The 17,151-nt window shown below is 32.3% G+C and overlaps 3 protein-coding genes across 5 annotated transcripts; 1 reads left to right on the top strand and 2 right to left on the bottom strand.

Annotated features, from left to right (window-relative positions):
* Positions 1-435: 435 nt before the first annotated feature.
* On the bottom strand, positions 436-6,777 carry LOC107925049 (lysM domain receptor-like kinase 3). Of its 2 annotated transcripts, none has more exons than XM_041079458.1 (12): positions 5,974-6,777; positions 2,695-2,728; positions 2,571-2,578; positions 2,330-2,410; positions 2,043-2,239; positions 1,855-1,944; positions 1,683-1,776; positions 1,460-1,611; positions 1,299-1,390; positions 1,076-1,214; positions 901-999; positions 436-829 (listed from the first exon to the last, which is right to left on the bottom strand). In XM_041079458.1, the coding sequence occupies exons 1-12, from the start codon at positions 6,614-6,616 to the stop codon at positions 665-667; spliced, it is 1,794 nt and encodes a 597-aa protein (XP_040935392.1). In that variant the 5' UTR covers positions 6,617-6,777; the 3' UTR covers positions 436-664. The 2 variants fall into 2 exon arrangements, with proteins under 2 accessions (XP_040935392.1, XP_016711105.2); XM_016855616.2 differs by having other exon boundaries at positions 2,330-2,491; positions 5,974-6,775.
* A 2,530-nt stretch (positions 6,778-9,307) lies between these two features.
* Positions 9,308-11,136, top strand: LOC107924904 (chaperonin-like RBCX protein 1, chloroplastic). Its single transcript, XM_016855478.2, has 6 exons — positions 9,308-9,611; positions 9,709-9,803; positions 9,912-10,029; positions 10,499-10,515; positions 10,628-10,690; positions 10,892-11,136. Exons 1-6 carry the CDS (start codon positions 9,437-9,439, stop codon positions 10,973-10,975), a joined length of 552 nt encoding a protein of 183 aa, XP_016710967.1. The 5' UTR covers positions 9,308-9,436; the 3' UTR covers positions 10,976-11,136.
* On the bottom strand, positions 11,089-16,304 carry LOC107924903 (malonyl-CoA decarboxylase, mitochondrial). 2 transcript variants are annotated; one of them, XM_016855475.2, is made up of 16 exons: positions 16,073-16,304; positions 15,484-15,587; positions 15,306-15,396; positions 15,091-15,214; positions 14,814-14,997; positions 14,315-14,459; positions 14,134-14,224; positions 13,958-14,016; positions 13,803-13,880; positions 13,559-13,642; positions 13,066-13,247; positions 12,632-12,760; positions 12,355-12,427; positions 11,987-12,072; positions 11,819-11,903; positions 11,089-11,324 (listed from the first exon to the last, which is right to left on the bottom strand). In XM_016855475.2, exons 1-16 carry the CDS (start codon positions 16,154-16,156, stop codon positions 11,289-11,291), a joined length of 1,635 nt encoding a protein of 544 aa, XP_016710964.1. In that variant the 5' UTR covers positions 16,157-16,304; the 3' UTR covers positions 11,089-11,288. The 2 variants fall into 2 exon arrangements, with proteins under 2 accessions (XP_016710964.1, XP_016710966.1); XM_016855477.2 differs by having other exon boundaries at positions 15,484-15,610; positions 16,073-16,287.
* Positions 16,305-17,151: the final 847 nt, after the last annotated feature.

The raw sequence follows: 17,151 nt of genomic DNA, 5'->3' as shown, positions 1-17,151 counted from the left end.
TACGTTCAAATGCGCTGAAACGCATTATTCTCTTATTTATGGAGTAGGGAGGAGCTATAAGAAGTTTTAGACATTTTGTTAAAAAGAACAAATATGATCAAAATCTATAATAAGATTATTAAAAAAACATTATTAAGGTTTAATTCAACAAGCCCATCATGTTTTTTTCCAAAGAGATTGTAAATTTGTTTATGATATTTTGAAATTTAAAAAAAAATACACTCATTTAGTAGTAATGTAACTAAAAAAATTGATGTCATAATCAACCTGAATTTAACAAAATTATTTTACCATTATTAAAATTGGACTTGAATTTTAAAATGTAAATAATAAAGGACTAAATTCTAAATTTATAAAGAATAGGAGAACTGTTCCTTTGTTTTAGCTCAATTATGAAGTAGTAGTTCTTAGTGGGGAAGATAATGGTCAAATATATAATGCCAAAAAAAAAAATCATTCTGTGGTGTAAAGTGTAAACAACAATAATTATATCTTTTTTGCTTTGTTGTTTCTCATCATCACCAACTTAACCCTAAAATATTTCTTGGGAAATACTTAACACAGAATAAAAGGAACTTGGTGAAAGAAACTGTACATAGCCTGTTAAAATTTAAAGTATTCACAGCCTATTCATTGATTAACCCCTTTAATGACTCTGGCTAAGCTACCTTCCCGACATGAGGTCCATTAGAGCTTTATTTTCGTATAACGAGCCAACATCCCAATCATCGGTTGAAGACGACAGTGTCATAAGTGCGACGACAGTAGTTCTCATGCTCGGTCTCAGCTGAGGATTTTCTTGCGTACAAGCCTTGGCGAGACGTGCCATCTGCAACCGTAAAAACAGCTTGTTAGCATAGTCTGTACTGTTATTGGTTATGGTTCGGAATTAGAATTCACCTTGAAGACGGCATCAAAAGAGTAGTTATCGCCGAGTCTGGGGTCAACTAGTTTTTGCAGATCTTGTCTTGGATCGGGTTGGTTTAGAACATCTTCGAACTGCGGATATAAAACCAGATTTCGTTGAAATGACGAGTAGTGACTAAATAGGGATAAGATAAAGTCGATTAAATACCAATGCGACGAGTCCCATTGATTCAGTTACTTCTTCGTTCGTCTTGACGACAGCTTCCCTGGCGGATATCAGTTCGTAGAGAACAACTCCAAAAGCATACACATCAACCTTAGGGGAAACCTCACCATATTGAGCATATCTTCATACAATGCCACATTTGAGGCAAATTAGTTACTTGTTCAACAAGCAAGAAAGCCGAAAAATTATATATGCATATTCTTACTCTGGTGGCATGTATCCGAAAGTACCAACGAGACGTGTTTGCAACGAAGTGTTTCCGTATTCAGTTAGTTTCGTCAACCCAAAATCAGCCACCTGTTCATACACCCGTTAACTTCGGTTTATACTAGTTCTTGGTATGTTATATAGAAAATATTCGACAACCTTAGCTCGAAAGTTCTTGTCGATTAAAATATTTGCCGATTTTATATCACGATGAATGTAGAGAGGGACAGTATGTTCATGGATGTATTCGAGTCCTCTGGCCGAGTCTAAACCGATTTGCACCCTTGCTAACCATGGCAACGGATCTCTATCTGCAAAAATGAAAACCATGTTATATCTCACTGAGCACAGATCACTCGTAAATATAGTACTTGTTTCTCACCTTGCCAGCGTAAATGTTGGCTTAAATTACCGTTCTCGATGAACTCGTAGACTAAGAATAAGGAACCTTCGACACAATATCCAATTAAACGAACCTGCACGAAATTTTAATATACCGTCACGTAAACGCTAACGATTGAGATTGATTCGAGATCGGTTGAAATTATCATTACCAGGTTCAAATGATGAACATGTGTTAAAACCTTTAGTTCAGCAAGGAATTCCCTTGATGCTTGCATATCCATTTTCTTGATTGCAGCTTTCTGCATATAATAGGACCGAAAAAAATGGATTCATTTCGAGTTTGGGGTACACTTCATTAGCTTGTTTAAACATCGAGCAAGAGCTTAGGACAGGGTACCTCGCCTCGTAATTCAGCGAGGTAAACGGAACCGAAGCCTCCTTGTCCGATCTTATTATCAATGTTGAAGTTATCGGTTGCTTTGGCAAGCTCTTCGTATGAGAACTCAACGGATTTGTCCACTGTGATACCGGTGAGGCCCGGAGAAGTGACGAGAGCGGTCGTTTCTGAATTATTCTTCAGGGTACCTCCGGAACCTAAATACACAATACCATTGCATACATAGAATTTAACCTCAATAGTTACAATTTACATTACAATAACCATTACAAGACAGAAAAATTCACCGTGTCCGAGTTGAATGTAGTGGTCCGGTGATGCTTCTGGGTGTAACGAAGCTTTGACGACTTTCTTTCTTCTGTAAATGCCTGCATGTACGAAAAATCCTAACAGTAAAGCGCCGGTGACTCCAGCAATAGATATGCCAGCGATAACTTTACTCGAGATCCCTGGTTCAAATCCCACAACATCAAGTACCATTTGAGCATTGAAGATATATATGAGTATATATGTAATGATTGATCCTACCAGTTGTGCTGCAATGAAGAAAAAAGAAAAAGAACAATGATAGAATCATTAGTTAAACTGAATAAAAATGGGCATTTAACAAATTAGTCCAAGGATGTAAGAAAAAATGGTTAATATCTATTACCTGATCTTTAATGGTGGGAAATTTCCAGTTTGGTCTGCATAGGAGAAAAGTTAATTATTTAAAAAAAACCAAATAAAATTATCATTAAAAAATAATTAAAATTATATATAATTATTCTATTGTGATTAAAAAATATAAAAAAATTAAATATTGTAGCATATCCGATTGAGTTAGAGTTAAGTATAGTTTTGATTTTTCAAGTTAGATTCTAGGCAAATAAATTAATATTTAACTTTGGGTTGAGGTCATGTTATGTTGGGGTGTATCAAACTGGGGTCTAGACAGGCAAACAACCATCCAGCCTCACCTTGCCTGGTTGCTATCTTTATTCCAAAATACTGTTTTCTCTATTCACCATGGGAGGAGGCACATTGGTGACATTTAGAAAAAGAAAATTGTACTTTATATTTTTTAAAAGACGAGAGTTGAGGTTAACGTAACAGACAGATGGTTGAAACTAAGATCTAGTGGTTCTGTTGAAATAGATTCAGGCAATACTGCTGCAGAAGGGATCTTGACGGACAACCATGAAAATTGGATCATTGGTTTTTATAGACAGCTAGGGAAATGCTCAATACTGGATGGTCTATCACTGACTTAGAAAAATTAAAGAAATGAAGTATTGATACAAACAGATAATTTGGAGAAGACATCAACACCCTATCCAAATTCTGAATTCAACACTCTCAAAATCAACGATAATCAGACGTATTCATCATCTCCTTAAGAATATTAAAAAATGGGCACTCAAATACATCCATAGAGAAGAAAACGCAGAAACAGATCGAATGGCTAAAATAGCCTTTAATAGGAAAGAAAAGTTACATGAGTTCATAGCTAATTCCTTTGATATAGCTTAATTGTAATTTTTCTTTTCTTTCAAAAAAAAAAAAGATAAAAGTTATTGATGAAATTTTCTGGAAAAAAAATTATTTTACATGAAAATAATTCAATCTTTTCCCCATTGAAATCCACTAATATCTATAAAATTAAGATACTGAGTTTTCTTGTGACAGATTAAAATTTTTATATAAAATTTAATTTTTTTATTGATTGAATAATTTTGAGATACTAATTTTATATGAGATCCCTAACATCTTGATTGAATAATAATTTTTAAAGGTTAATCAATATAAATCTTTAAAGAAATTAGGAATGATTGTGTTTATAATCTTGAATTTCTTGAATATTGATTAGAAATTCAGTATTTTTATTTAGAAATTGTTATTGCCAAATGATTATTGTGAACCTTGCGCCTAAAAATTTATATATTGCATTCTCGTAATACCAAAAATTACTTAATTTTTTTTTTTGAAAAAAAATTACAAGTTGTATGATAGTTTCATAAAAACTTTCGTGTTTAAAACTTAAATTTATTTGTCCTAATGTTTAATATCAATAAAAAATATTTTAAAAGAAAGTTCACTAATGAAATCAATGTGGAAAAAAAAGTCAAAAGAATTAAGTTTAGACTATAAAACTTTACAATCAGTCTAGATTTGTTTCTCTCAAAAAATTGTGTAATAATCTTACATCCATCTGTATTATACATTAATTTATATAATTTTTATAAACATTTTATTTTATTTTTAAAAAAATTAAATCCTACCATCCAAATTTCCTAACTCCACCTGTAGTTTATATATATATATATATAAAAGCAGTTGAATTGAAACTTGGGTAGTACATTTGTTTTCCAGTCAACTTCCAAATGGAAACTCTCATATAGGCATTATCTTCCAACAAGTGCGCGCCTACACTCCACCGAAGGTAGAAGGAGAAAGTGTCAAAACTTTGATTAAACTCATACCGTGTTGACTAAAATATAAGAAAAAGTTGAGCACTGAATGAATTTGGACCTCTTTTTAACATCTACCCTTTCCTATATATTGCTGCAGCTGTCGTCACATGTTTTTGTCCCATCCTTTGACATAAAATGTCCCCATTCTAACTTTCATCTTTCTATATTATACTTATATAATGCATCTACTTTAATTTAATATGATTTAATATTTTCATTATAATTAATGTTGATATTATATCTTACTCTAAATCAGTAATACTGTTGAAAAAATTTAAGTAGTCAAGCATTTAAAAAAATAATAATTTGTTGATGGAGTCTTAGGTTAATTGGTATGACTTTTGTTGTCCGTATAAGAGGTTATAGATTCAAGTGCGCTTAATCACATTATCCTCCCATTTAGGAGTTAAAGAGAAGGTTATAAATAATTTTAAGTATTATGTCAAACAGTACAAATATGATTACAACCTATAATAAAACTATTCAAATAATAATAATCCAAATTATGAGACTGTGCTAGGGATTTCAAAATTTTGAAAAAAAAATAATATGAACCAACTAATGGAATTTTTAAACAGTAATTTGAATTGGTCCCACGAAACACCTTGACTTCTTCTTTTTGGTCTTTCCATGTTTGAAAAAAATTAAGCGTATAATTTCTTTTTTGTTTAATGTTGATTATGTGTAAATTTTTTTTTTTACAGATTGAATTTTAGTTTGATTGACATCGGTATTATTGTTAGTGTAAAAGGACGTGAATTTGAGTGCGTTGAAGCACATTATCTTCCCATTTAAGGATTGAGAAGGGATTATGAGTAGTTCTAGGCATTGCATCAAAAAGAGCATATATGATAAGAACTGATAATAAAATTAATGTTAAAAAAATTATTTCCCATGTAAGCATCTAATGATAATTAAACTATTAATTTTGTATTATTTTATCTAAAATATGATGCTATGAACACATTTTTATTGAAGGTAGTATACTTTTTACGCAAAATAAGACAATTGATGCAGTAAAAGTATCATGAAAGTTAGATTGCATTTTATCTCTATATAAAAAAAACAAAGTAGTCTCTATATATTAGACAAAAGAATAAATTAATCTTTTTTGTTAAAAATTTTATCTATTTGTACTATTAGAAATTAGTGTGGTCGATGAAATGTGTACCTCATACTGAGTAAAGCGATCAGTTTTTAACAATAAAAATAAAAAAATTAAATAAAAGAATTAATTCGCTATTTGATTTAACATACATAAACTAATTGACTCATTTTTATAGTAAATATGGTAAAATGCAATCTGGTTTCTAGTATGGAGGCTTCTATGATTCTTTTACGGAAAAAATTGATAGTTTAAACTATACTTTTGCTTTAGTACTTAAATGAAAAGACAGTATAATTTAGGCGCCAGTTTTGTAATTAAGTATCATTCAACTGTAATAACGTCAGTTTAAAAAGTAGTACTAATCACTAACCTTTTGCCGGCACAAACACGAGTCCAGTTCCAGCACTAAAATTAACCGCCGGATTATACCTCCGAATCAGCTCCGCCGCCACGTTCACCTCCGCCGCAATGACCTCCAAATCCTCACCGGGTCGAATAGGGTACGTCGCGAACAACCCATAATCTCTCGAAACCCATCGATCACCGCACGAACAATTCACCGTAACATTAATAACTTCATCGTCAGGTATCCTGGTGGGATCATAAACATTAACCCTTCGTACCCAATCCTCCGTCGTCAAATTCGCATAAGCGTTGCTAGCAATCCTATCATACGTATCCCCAGACTGCGTCAAATAACCAAAAGTATGACCCAAAAAATCCCCGTTCAAACAGTCGCACGAAAACGGAACGTGGATCCGGGTCCCGGTATCGATTTTATCCGGATTCGAAACGGTGGGATTGTACGGAAGGATATCGGAGATTGGTTTGTTGAAGAGGGTACTGATGTAAGTGAGGTTGGATCCTTCCCATACGTAATACGAAGCGAAAGCGAGGCTGCATCCGGTTTTGCAGTTGGCTTGGACATGGATGAATAAATAGAGAAGGGTATGAAAAAAGAGTGGGAAGATCGGTGGAGGCGGTGACGATTTCATTGGTGAGAATGTGATCATTTTGAAGGGGGGGGGGTAGAGATTATTGAAAAATTGGGTGGGAAATGCCAAAAAGAGGGTAATGTAAATTTGTTGGTAATGGTGTTTTGGTATCTTCAAAATTTGAAGATCGGACAAGGGAATTAAGTATGGGAAGGTTTGTCTTGTGCTTTCACTTGTGATTCCTTTGAATTATTGACGCAAAATGTTTTTTTCTTACTATGACATCAACATCATAAATGACTCACAAGAATTTCTGATTTTGATAGCGATCCTTACTTATTAATTATAATTCGAGATTTTAATTATAATACGTTATTTTAAGTTATTCAAATCTCTCACAAAATTTTTTTTATTTTGATAGCGAGCCCCATTTATTAATTATAATTTGAGATTTTAATTATAACACGTTATTTTAAGTGATTCAAATGAGACTTACTTATTAATTGTCATGCTAAACTTCAATTATCACATTTCATTTAATGTAACTTAGACGAAACTCGTTTACTAATTATCACGTCAAGTTTCAACTATCATATCCCATCCAAGGTAATGTACGACACATCATAATACCACTTCTACTTAAATTTATAAACTCAGATCACTTAATTACTTACCTCAAACCCACTAATAATAACTTAACACATAACACCTCGAGACAATGAAATTTACATATATATATATATATAAATGGTCTACAACCTAAGGGAGAGGCGACACAACCACTTCCTTCTCTCTCTCATTAACTCCAATCTCTCTTTTTTTCTATCAGAATCACCCTATAAATGTGATTTTACGTCTTATTCTAAACAAAATAAATTGCCCATTATTATCTTTAACAATTTGAGTCATAAATTTGGATCATTTAAATTTGAGACTCGTGTATTTTAAATCAAGTTATTATTGTTCGTATTATTTCAACTTTAAATTATTTTATATGGAACAGAATTAATCGTATACAAATTTGAGGTTTAAATTAAAATGAATAAATATTTCTTTTTTCATTTCTTTTCTCTATAATTTAAGTCAAGTTTGAAAAGTAAAACCCAATAAGAGACTGGTTCACCTAAGTTGCTAACATATTGGTTTTCTAATTTTACAATCAAGGCCCATCACTATCCTTTAATATTATTTATTGTTTTAAATTTTAAATTTAATTTTTTTAATTTAATTTAATATAATATTGTTTCTCTACTTTTATAATATTATTAAACGATAATTTTAGTAGCTGCGATTAAAATGATTATGTAATTTTTTTTCACTTAGTCTCACAAATTATGATCACCTGAAAATTTAATTAACTATGTGCAATTAATAATAAATTATACATTGAACCCCAAGTTGTGACCTATTGATGGACGTTCACATTGAATGTTATTCTTATTTTTACTTTATGTTTCTTTATTATTTGAATATTCAAGAATTAAAACCATCTCAGTGCTCCTTTTCGTCTTGCATAAATTGAAAAAACAATTAAGATAAGTACGAAAATGAAAGTTTTTATGAATACGAGTACGCAAATACATTGAAATTCATTGTCCATGGATAAGAAAACCATTTCAACATCAAAAACACCAAAAACTAGAGCAAACATATAATAACGGAAACTCGTTCTCAATACAATGAAATGACTAGAATCGAAAGCTTTTTCCATCTTTATGATTTTCCATTTTTGATTCATGGTTTATACTCAGTAAACCATTCATTTTAATAGCCACTCTATTCTATATAGAAATTAATTAGATAAACTCACTCTATTAAATAAATAAATTATATACTGAATATCAAGTTATGACTTATTGATCGAATGTTCATTTTTCTTAGAATAAGATTGGGTTTGAATCGCAATTGTATCAAATAAATTATATATTAACCAAAGGCTTAAGGTTTTTTTTTTTTGTATAACTACAATTGTTCTCATCTGTTTTACAATCTGAGGCTAATTATGTTCAGATTAGTTGATATTCAATTAAACCCCTCCCATAATAATTAATATTTGAATTTGGGCTTAAAAAAGCTAGCAGTGTTATAAATTTGAACATATTGATGATATTGTAAAGGGTATGCGACACCCAAGATCACTAAATTATTTAAAACTTTACATTTTGGTCACTCAATTTTAAAATGTTATAAAATGGTCATTAAATTATTTTAAAGTTTTTATTTAAGTCACTTGGTTGTTAAGTTTTTTTTTTAATCTGGGTAGTTAGCTCTAAGCAACAATTCAATGAGTAATACAGTGGATCAATACCCATTAATGAGTATAAGAATAGACCTTAGATCCAAATCGATCTAACGGTTAGTGTTAGAGATCAAAGAAGAAAGCTATTTGTATTTTGGTTCGTAGATAAAAATTAAACTGTAGAAAAAAAGGGAAGAAGATGTTTCGATTAGTGCAAGCTGTGCAATTAGAAAAAGCCATACATTAGCGATTTTAATAGCCCGATGACTTAAATGAAAACTTTTGAATAATTTAATTATCATTTTGTAACTATGTGAAGTTGAGTAGCCAAAACGTAAAGTTACTAATAGTTTAGTAACATTGGATATAGTTTACCCTATTATAACAATAGGAAGCCACATTATGCCAAATCCTAAAGGGGTTAAATCCAAATTTTCAGTACAAACGAAGGGCTAAAACTAGAAATAAACCCTTGGAATTTCCACCTGTAAGGGTGGTCCACACTGGTCTATAACAAGTGTACATTCCACATGTTGGCCAGTAGATTTTTTTTTGCAGTGATATTTCAGTCCATAACAGAGCTTTGAGGCTTATAACTTTATCCAAAATCGAAGAAGCCCTCTCTAATCAAAATCATTCATTTCTTGATACAAACATCAATGGAGAGCCTTGCCGTGAACATTGTTCCATTCCCTCACCCTTCTTTTCTCAATTCTAAATTACCAATAAATAGAGAAAAGGGTTTTTTCCATTGTTGGCCATGCAAACAAAGAAGCAGCAGCTCCAGCCCCCACAATCCCACACGTTTAAACTGTCACAAAATGTTTGTTCCTGGTATGTAATTATAACCCTTCCTCTTTCATCATCCATGGCTTGTTCTCATTGAATCAAAACACAATGAAAGAGAAAAGTGTTTTTTTTTTAATTGCAGGGTTTGGAGAAGCATCACCAGAGGCCAAAGCAGCTAAAAACCTCCATAATTTCTTTAATTATATAGCTGTTAAGATTGTCAGTGCTCAGCTTGAGGTACCCTCTACTGGTTCATATTTCTCTTCATTAATCATGGTTCGATTTCATGATACTGTTAAAACCTTGTTGTTAAACAATTTAATGTGTTTATTTGATGGGAGGCAGAGCTATAACCCTGAAGCTTACGAGGAGTTGATGGAGTTTTTGGATACTCACTCGTTGAATGATGGGGATGAGTTTTGCGCTAGCTTGATGAGGGAATCTTCTAGGCATAAAGCTCTAGGTATGTACCTTAAATTAATTAATGCTCAATCTCTTTTAGGTTAAATTTCAATTTCAATCCCTCTATTGTACTCAAATTAGAGACTCAGTACATATATTTTGATTTGACATAATTTATGTTCTACTTCTATAACATTATTAGTTACTCCAACTAATCAACACAATCAACTATTGTGATTAAAATGCCACCAGCACAATAATCCATGCCTGCATGATGAAGTAAAATGGCATGTCATTTAAGAAAATAATCGATATTAATATTTTAAGTAAAATAGTTAAATCGTAAATTATTTGGATTAAGTAATGATATTATAAAAGTAGAAGACTGAATTGGATTATATCAAACTAAAGTATAGAGATTAAAAGGATCAAAACCATAATTTCACCATTCTTTTTATTGATTTGTTCAATTCAATATTTAATAAATTTCATTGGAATCCCCATTTGGCACCACATCCGCCTCACGACAGCCCTACGCATCCTAGAGGTCAGTAGCTCAGATATTTTCTGCAAAATATTTTTTCTTCTACATTTTTCTGCTAAAAATTGATCGACTAAAGCTTGTTTTATATAATTTATATATACATATATATATATAGGTTCGATCTGCATATTGCAAACGTGACTTCGAGTGGGACAACTTGAAGCGCTTAGCTTTCAAGGTCAGAGAAACCATTTCCCTTAGCTAATCCTCAAGATTGTATGTATTAGTGTGTGCGTGCGTGCATGTGTGCATGTGTGCATGTGTGCATGTGTGCATGCATGCATACACATGTATATATATTCATGGTGTAAGCCTTAGATGTTATTCTAATGGATTCTTATTCATAAAAGTTGTGTATTTTTCTTGGTCTGTTGTGCAGATGGTAGATGAATCCAATACAAAACTCATGAGGGAATATGTTTTAGAAACCAGTCCTGCCACTGAAAATGAAACCGGCAAGTGATCCGATGCTCGACTTGAGCTTGCCGATAAGATATCAGATAGGTCATATAACTGACGGGATTATTCCGGGGTACCCAGTACTGGTGTATCAAAATCTGTAGTACATACAGTGTATAAAAAAGAAGTAATATATAGAAGCATTATATTGAAAGTTAGGAACAATATCTAAGAATGTTTTTCATGGAACAAGATATTGCATTGCTAAGGCAAATACACAGGCAGCAACATCAAAGTATCTTTGAATATTGAGAAATCAAAAGTATATAACAAGTTTGTAAGTCGTAAATCGTACTTGAATTATCTTCCATTGATCATCATAAGCTGCCCTTGGATTCGTTTTCCAATGCCAGCTGAAACCATAGCAATTGCAAAATCAAGTATGGCAAAGGAAACACATCAAACCAATAAAGCAATCTTTAACAAATCAAGGATTATCCATGCATGGTAAAAGTACCATGGAAGCCGTTGTATTAGGAATCAAATTGCATTTTGCCTCTTCTACTAAAAAAATGGACAAAAGAATCCTTGTACGCTATATAAAAGAGTAAATTGGTTCTTCTATTAAAAACCAATTGTTGTACATTAGTATAAGGTATACATGGCACATCATGTGCAACTATTTGGTTATTCCACTAGTTACACCAGTTTTTAACTGTAGAAATGGATAGAAAATGTTACAGAAAGTATCAGTTTACATTTAATCTAACGTATAGGGACTAATTTGTCCATTTTTTGAATAAATAGGGCAAAATGTAATCTAACTCCTAATAAAGGAGCCTCCAAGGTACTTTTATCTTCCATGCATAGCAAAAGTTCATATTGTTGAATGCACTATTTAAAGTACCTGAATGTAACGTTTCACATCATAGGAAGAGTGGATATGTCCTTTGCTGAAATATGACTGAGCATATTCCTCAATATTCTCGGGCCTGAAAGTCATTATTTAATATAATTATTATCGTTTTAAATAAATTATAGAGGTTTGTTATTTAGTTGTGACAGAAAAAATTACCTGTAGACATAGTTCACCATGATACCTGCACTTTGTTTTAAGCCTTTTTCCGATTGGTCAGCCATCCAGTTTATTCTTTGAACCATCTGTTCCATATTTGAAGTGATTAAAACAAGAGTGGAAATCGGTACTTAAAACGAGAGTACATGAATGTGCAAGCAAGCGAGAGATAAAGAGAGAGAAGAGCATGCATCTTCGAAAAACATTCTGTTGGTTACCCTTGTCGATCCATTAGTGCAGCACTTAATTGATAAATTAACGTAGACTCTTTTAACCAATTCTGAAGGTATAGAGGGGAATCTTGAAACTAATCAATATGTTTTGCAAAAAGGACTTTGTTGATAGATGATTGCAATCTCGTTACGTACCGCTCCGTTCTGCAAATGGAAGTTTGCAACAGAATCTAGAGCTTTTCCTCTCTTTTTCTCTTGAAGAAGGTACCTAAATTCGAGAAATTAGAGTCAAACTGATTTTATCCAAAGGAACATAAGCTCCATATGTTAAGTACAGAACCAAATAATCTGACTCTATACAGTTCAATGAGTTTCTATTCTTCTGTTCCTCGTAGCACAAGAATGAAAGAAATTAAAGATAAAGCTACTTGGTTGATAATAACAGACAGAAATTTCGATGGAGAGAATATACCTGGCACATAGTCGCATTAGAGGCAGTTTTAATGCTGAAAGCAATTTATCTGAATTACTCCACTCATGAGTTGTCGGCGTTAGCAAGTTCAACATTATTTCCATGCCACTTTTTCCGGAAGCAAGATCCCTGTAACAGATAACGGCAATATGCAGACTCTGTAAATCACATTTCAAGAGCACAATAAGGGTTAGGAAATACAGAATAATGATTCATCAAACAGACTTGAGCATCCATATTCCATGTGCTTTGTTATCACTCAGTCGACTTTAAGAATCACAATGGTCTCAAATTGGGAAATTAATATTATGAATCGGCTTCTACTAAAAACCATATTCCAGATGGCATGAAAAATGTTCTAGAAACCATTCAACTTCAGAAAATCCAAAAGTCCGATTGAGATCACGTACACAGACACACAAAATGGAGCTTACCCCGATGAGTCTATTAGTGCTCTTTCTTCTTCTGGTTCAAGTATATTCTCATAAAAAGTTAATCTGGATCTATCAGCAGATGAGCGTGATATGTCCTCGGCTTTGGCAAGTTTCAATTGAGATGCCAACTTGGAAAGAAGCCATTGCATGAATCCTGGGATAGGGCTAAGCGTAGCAAACACCTTCGTGGTAAGTGGAAAAGAAGTGTCAGTGAGCATCATCTCAAGCAAAACTTAAGTTGTGCAAACCCAGTGCACAGATCTCAAGGAATGTGTAAGAAAACCAGTCGAGGGAATGTCCTGTACAATGCCAAGTATATAATTGAAAATCTATAGAAATATCTACATATTGGTCCCACTGCAAGACAACGAACAAGGACCGAATACTAGCTCATAGTGCAGATTGCGAACAGTAAGAGGATTCTAACTGAACATGCAACACTAATCTTGCAGCTTTGTTTGATTAAGAAATCTGATCAAAGAAAAGTACTTACAGAAATGTGTGGCATATCTATTTTCACCAACGTTATAACACGTTTGATAAGAAACTTTCCTAGGTTGATTCCGGCCAAGCCAGGCTGGGAAAGATAAGAAAGGCAATCAGGTTCAAGGAAACGAAGTTTGCTACAAAAAGTCCATTTACATAAACCATATAACTAGCCGCTATGATATCTTTCTTTATGTTCCATATGGTTAATATCTTTTACAAATAAAAAAGAGGGGAGAAAATCGTTATACCTGAGTTGATGATATCGAGTAAAATAATGCACAAGTTGCCTCACTTTCAGCAATTGGAGGATTATCCCACAAAACTTCCTATAAATCACAAGAATATTTCAAACAAGAAGACAACAAAAAAAGTTTGGTAGTTGGTACAGTTAAAGGAAATTCACCTGTATTGTCTCTGCTATATTCTTCAAAAGTGCAACTTCAATAAAAATAAGAGGTTCACCTGAAATACGGAACACTTAGATAGAGAGAGAGAGAGACTGAATAGGACAGATGAAATTGCAGGTAGTATCATACTTAACAATCCCACTCCCCCTAAGGAGTAAAAGGAACTACTTACGAGGTATGGCTGAATGAAAATATCCGAAACAACGACGACCAACTCCCAGTCTTCTCTTAAGATCAATAAGATTACTGATTGGATGCACTGCCTGGACAATATTTGATTATTAGACAATAAAGGGCTGGATAACAAAAAAAATCTAAAATATGAGCAAGCAAGAAGGAGAATAGAAACAAACTTCATAAAATACTATTTTCTCTAGCAAAGAAGCAGGATCATCCCATGTAATCTGATGGAGCTCTAAAGCAGCAGGACTAAGCCAAGTTGTAAGCTTCTCCTTCAGATAAGAATCCAATGCTCGCAATGAAGCAATATTTCCTTCTCTGAAAAAAAATTAGTTCATATTATACATTTGAATTAATTTTATTTCAATATTTTAACAATTTAATGTATAACTGAGATCTAAATCTGCAACAAGCCATCAACAATAACTGTGAACAATATAAAGAAATTTTTTAACAATTCAGCTCTTCTCTTTCAAAGAATTCCAATGCCAAAAGCCATTTCTTGTTCGTTATTTTTTATGACTTTGCATAATAACTTAGAAGTGAAAAACACCACACGAGTATCTGACATTATCTAACACGCTTTTCAACTGAATAAAACGAAAGTACTAGTATGATGATTAAATCAAAGATAAATAAGGTGAAATCTCATAAAACGGATTATAACCTTACGTGAGAATGGATAATATATCAGCCCGGATGATGGTCAAAAACTTCAGCCCTTCAGGGTGCGTGTTAAGTCTCTCAAATAGAGTTTCATATACTGGTTTAAGGGAATGTCTCAAATTTCTCTCTATGCGATAGAAAGTTGAAAGAAAGCCTTCATCTTCAACTCCTCCTGATTGAGCTTCACTCCCTGAAACAACAAAACTCTGCACCACTCAATCCCACTAACCACAAAAACAAGAATCCAAAAAAGGTTAAACAGCAGCAACAGTAAGCTCATCACCAGGTGGCTGAAGTCCGAGATATTGTTTTATGAGCTCACGAACTTGTGCCCTGTTGAGATCATACTCTTTGGCAAGTGTGAGCAATAATTTCCTACGGTTCTCAAAAGAAAGGCTACAATAACCCTGCATTATACCACATTTTACAACATTATCAAGCACAACGTAAACACAGGAAGTCAAATTAATCAGTAATCACTTGTTACAGATAATTTACCTCCAAAAACTCATTAAGTACAGAATCACCAACTTCAGTTTTATTCATTGATATCACGGAGTGCATTGATTCTCGTACAACCTCAAATGATCTTGTTAACAAAAAACACTTCCCATAGTTTAAAATTCAAGAATTGTATTCCAAATTGTGAAAAACATCAATACCATAAATAATAAACCTTTGATGATTGAGCTTTTCTTTTCCATGTTCCATGGCATGATGCTCCCCATTTTCACTGGACCGGTTTCCATGAGAATTTGACAGAATTTGATTCAACTCATTCTGCGGTTAATTAATAATTCAAACTAAATTCATGATTAGTCACACGATTCAACCAAGGAGTAGGTTAATTAATAGCATTTGATTTCTTAGTGAATTTGATACGATTTGATTAACTTCATTCCGTCGTAAAATGCATAATTCAAAACTAAATCAACGAAAATCATTAAATTCGTGATTAATCAAAAACAAGTCAACTAAAAAGCACAATGAATCAAACAATAAAAAAAAATCCTAATTTTGACTTCACGCTGCAATAAATTTTGAATTCATAATTAGTCAAACGATTCAACCAACAGAGTAGGTTATTTAATATCATTTGATTACCTACAGATTTTTGATTAACCTCATTCCGTCGTAAAATTAAAAATTCAAAACTAAATCAATAAAATTCATTAATTTCGCTTTTAATCAAAACCAATTCAACTAACAGAGCACAATGAATCAAACAATAAAAATCCTAATTTTGCAACAAAAAAAACACTTACGGAAATGGGAGAAAGGGCGAAGTTGGTGAGATGATTAGGTCTCATTCTAGCTCGCATCAAAATGGCCAATGCTTTCTTATTCATTTCTATTGAATATAAATATATATAAATAATCCGACAAAATCGCCAATGTTTGATGTTCAAACATTGTTTTCGTTGAACCGACGATGAGTCTTATCGACCAGAACAGGCACTGAGAAAGCGAAAAAGAATGAAACAGAAAAGAAGTCATAAAACGACAGCGTTTGTGGTATCGTAAGGACTAAATTAGTAATAAAGAAATCTATTTGGTCCTAGAAGGTAAAAGAAAGGAGGCGGTAAACAAATAAAACAAAAAAAAAGTGAGATGAAATGGTCAATTTTTGACCAATTTAATTTAATCTAATTTTGAATTTTTAATTATGATTTAAATAATATGTGCCATTCCAAATATAATAATATGTTTATAGCATAATATTTTAGAAATAACAAAATTTAACTTAACTTAACGAATTTGGTAGTTAGCGTTTTATCGGGACAAAAATTTCAAAAGTCAAAAAAGTGTAAGAATTAGAATGACCTAAAACAAAAGTTTACTTATTCTTCATCAACCACGTGTGAAGCTTTTGGCTAATATAAATAAAAAGATAGATAACCACTATGAGACATTATAAATTGTAGATACGAGTCATTCAATTTTATTGAATAAGTTTTTAAGTCACTTCATTTCAACTCATTTTGAAGTTTTAGTTAAATAAGCTCCATTTTATTTTATTTTTTTACTTTTTACGACAAAATCATAGAATATTTATCCGGATATTATACATTTAGAGGATTGATACTCACACACATAGTAGGAATATCCCCACACGCACACATTATATAGAAAGGGAGTTGCATAAATAAAGGTTTACCACTTGCTCCCCTAATAGCTCGAACTTGAATGAATTCTATGGGTAAATAATTCTTGATTATCAAGCTAAACATATGAGTTTAAAATATATAAATTTTGTTGATATCATAATTCACATTTCACATTAAATATATATTTATGGTTAAATTCTACTAGTCTTTGCATTTTACGAAAGTTATGGATTTAG

This window comes from Gossypium hirsutum, chromosome A10, assembly GCF_007990345.1.
Source record: "Gossypium hirsutum isolate 1008001.06 chromosome A10, Gossypium_hirsutum_v2.1, whole genome shotgun sequence".
In the NCBI taxonomy this organism is placed as follows: domain Eukaryota; kingdom Viridiplantae; phylum Streptophyta; class Magnoliopsida; order Malvales; family Malvaceae; genus Gossypium; species Gossypium hirsutum.
The sequence above is the reverse complement of the archived record's forward strand: the minus strand, read 5'-3'. Positions and strand labels throughout refer to the sequence as shown.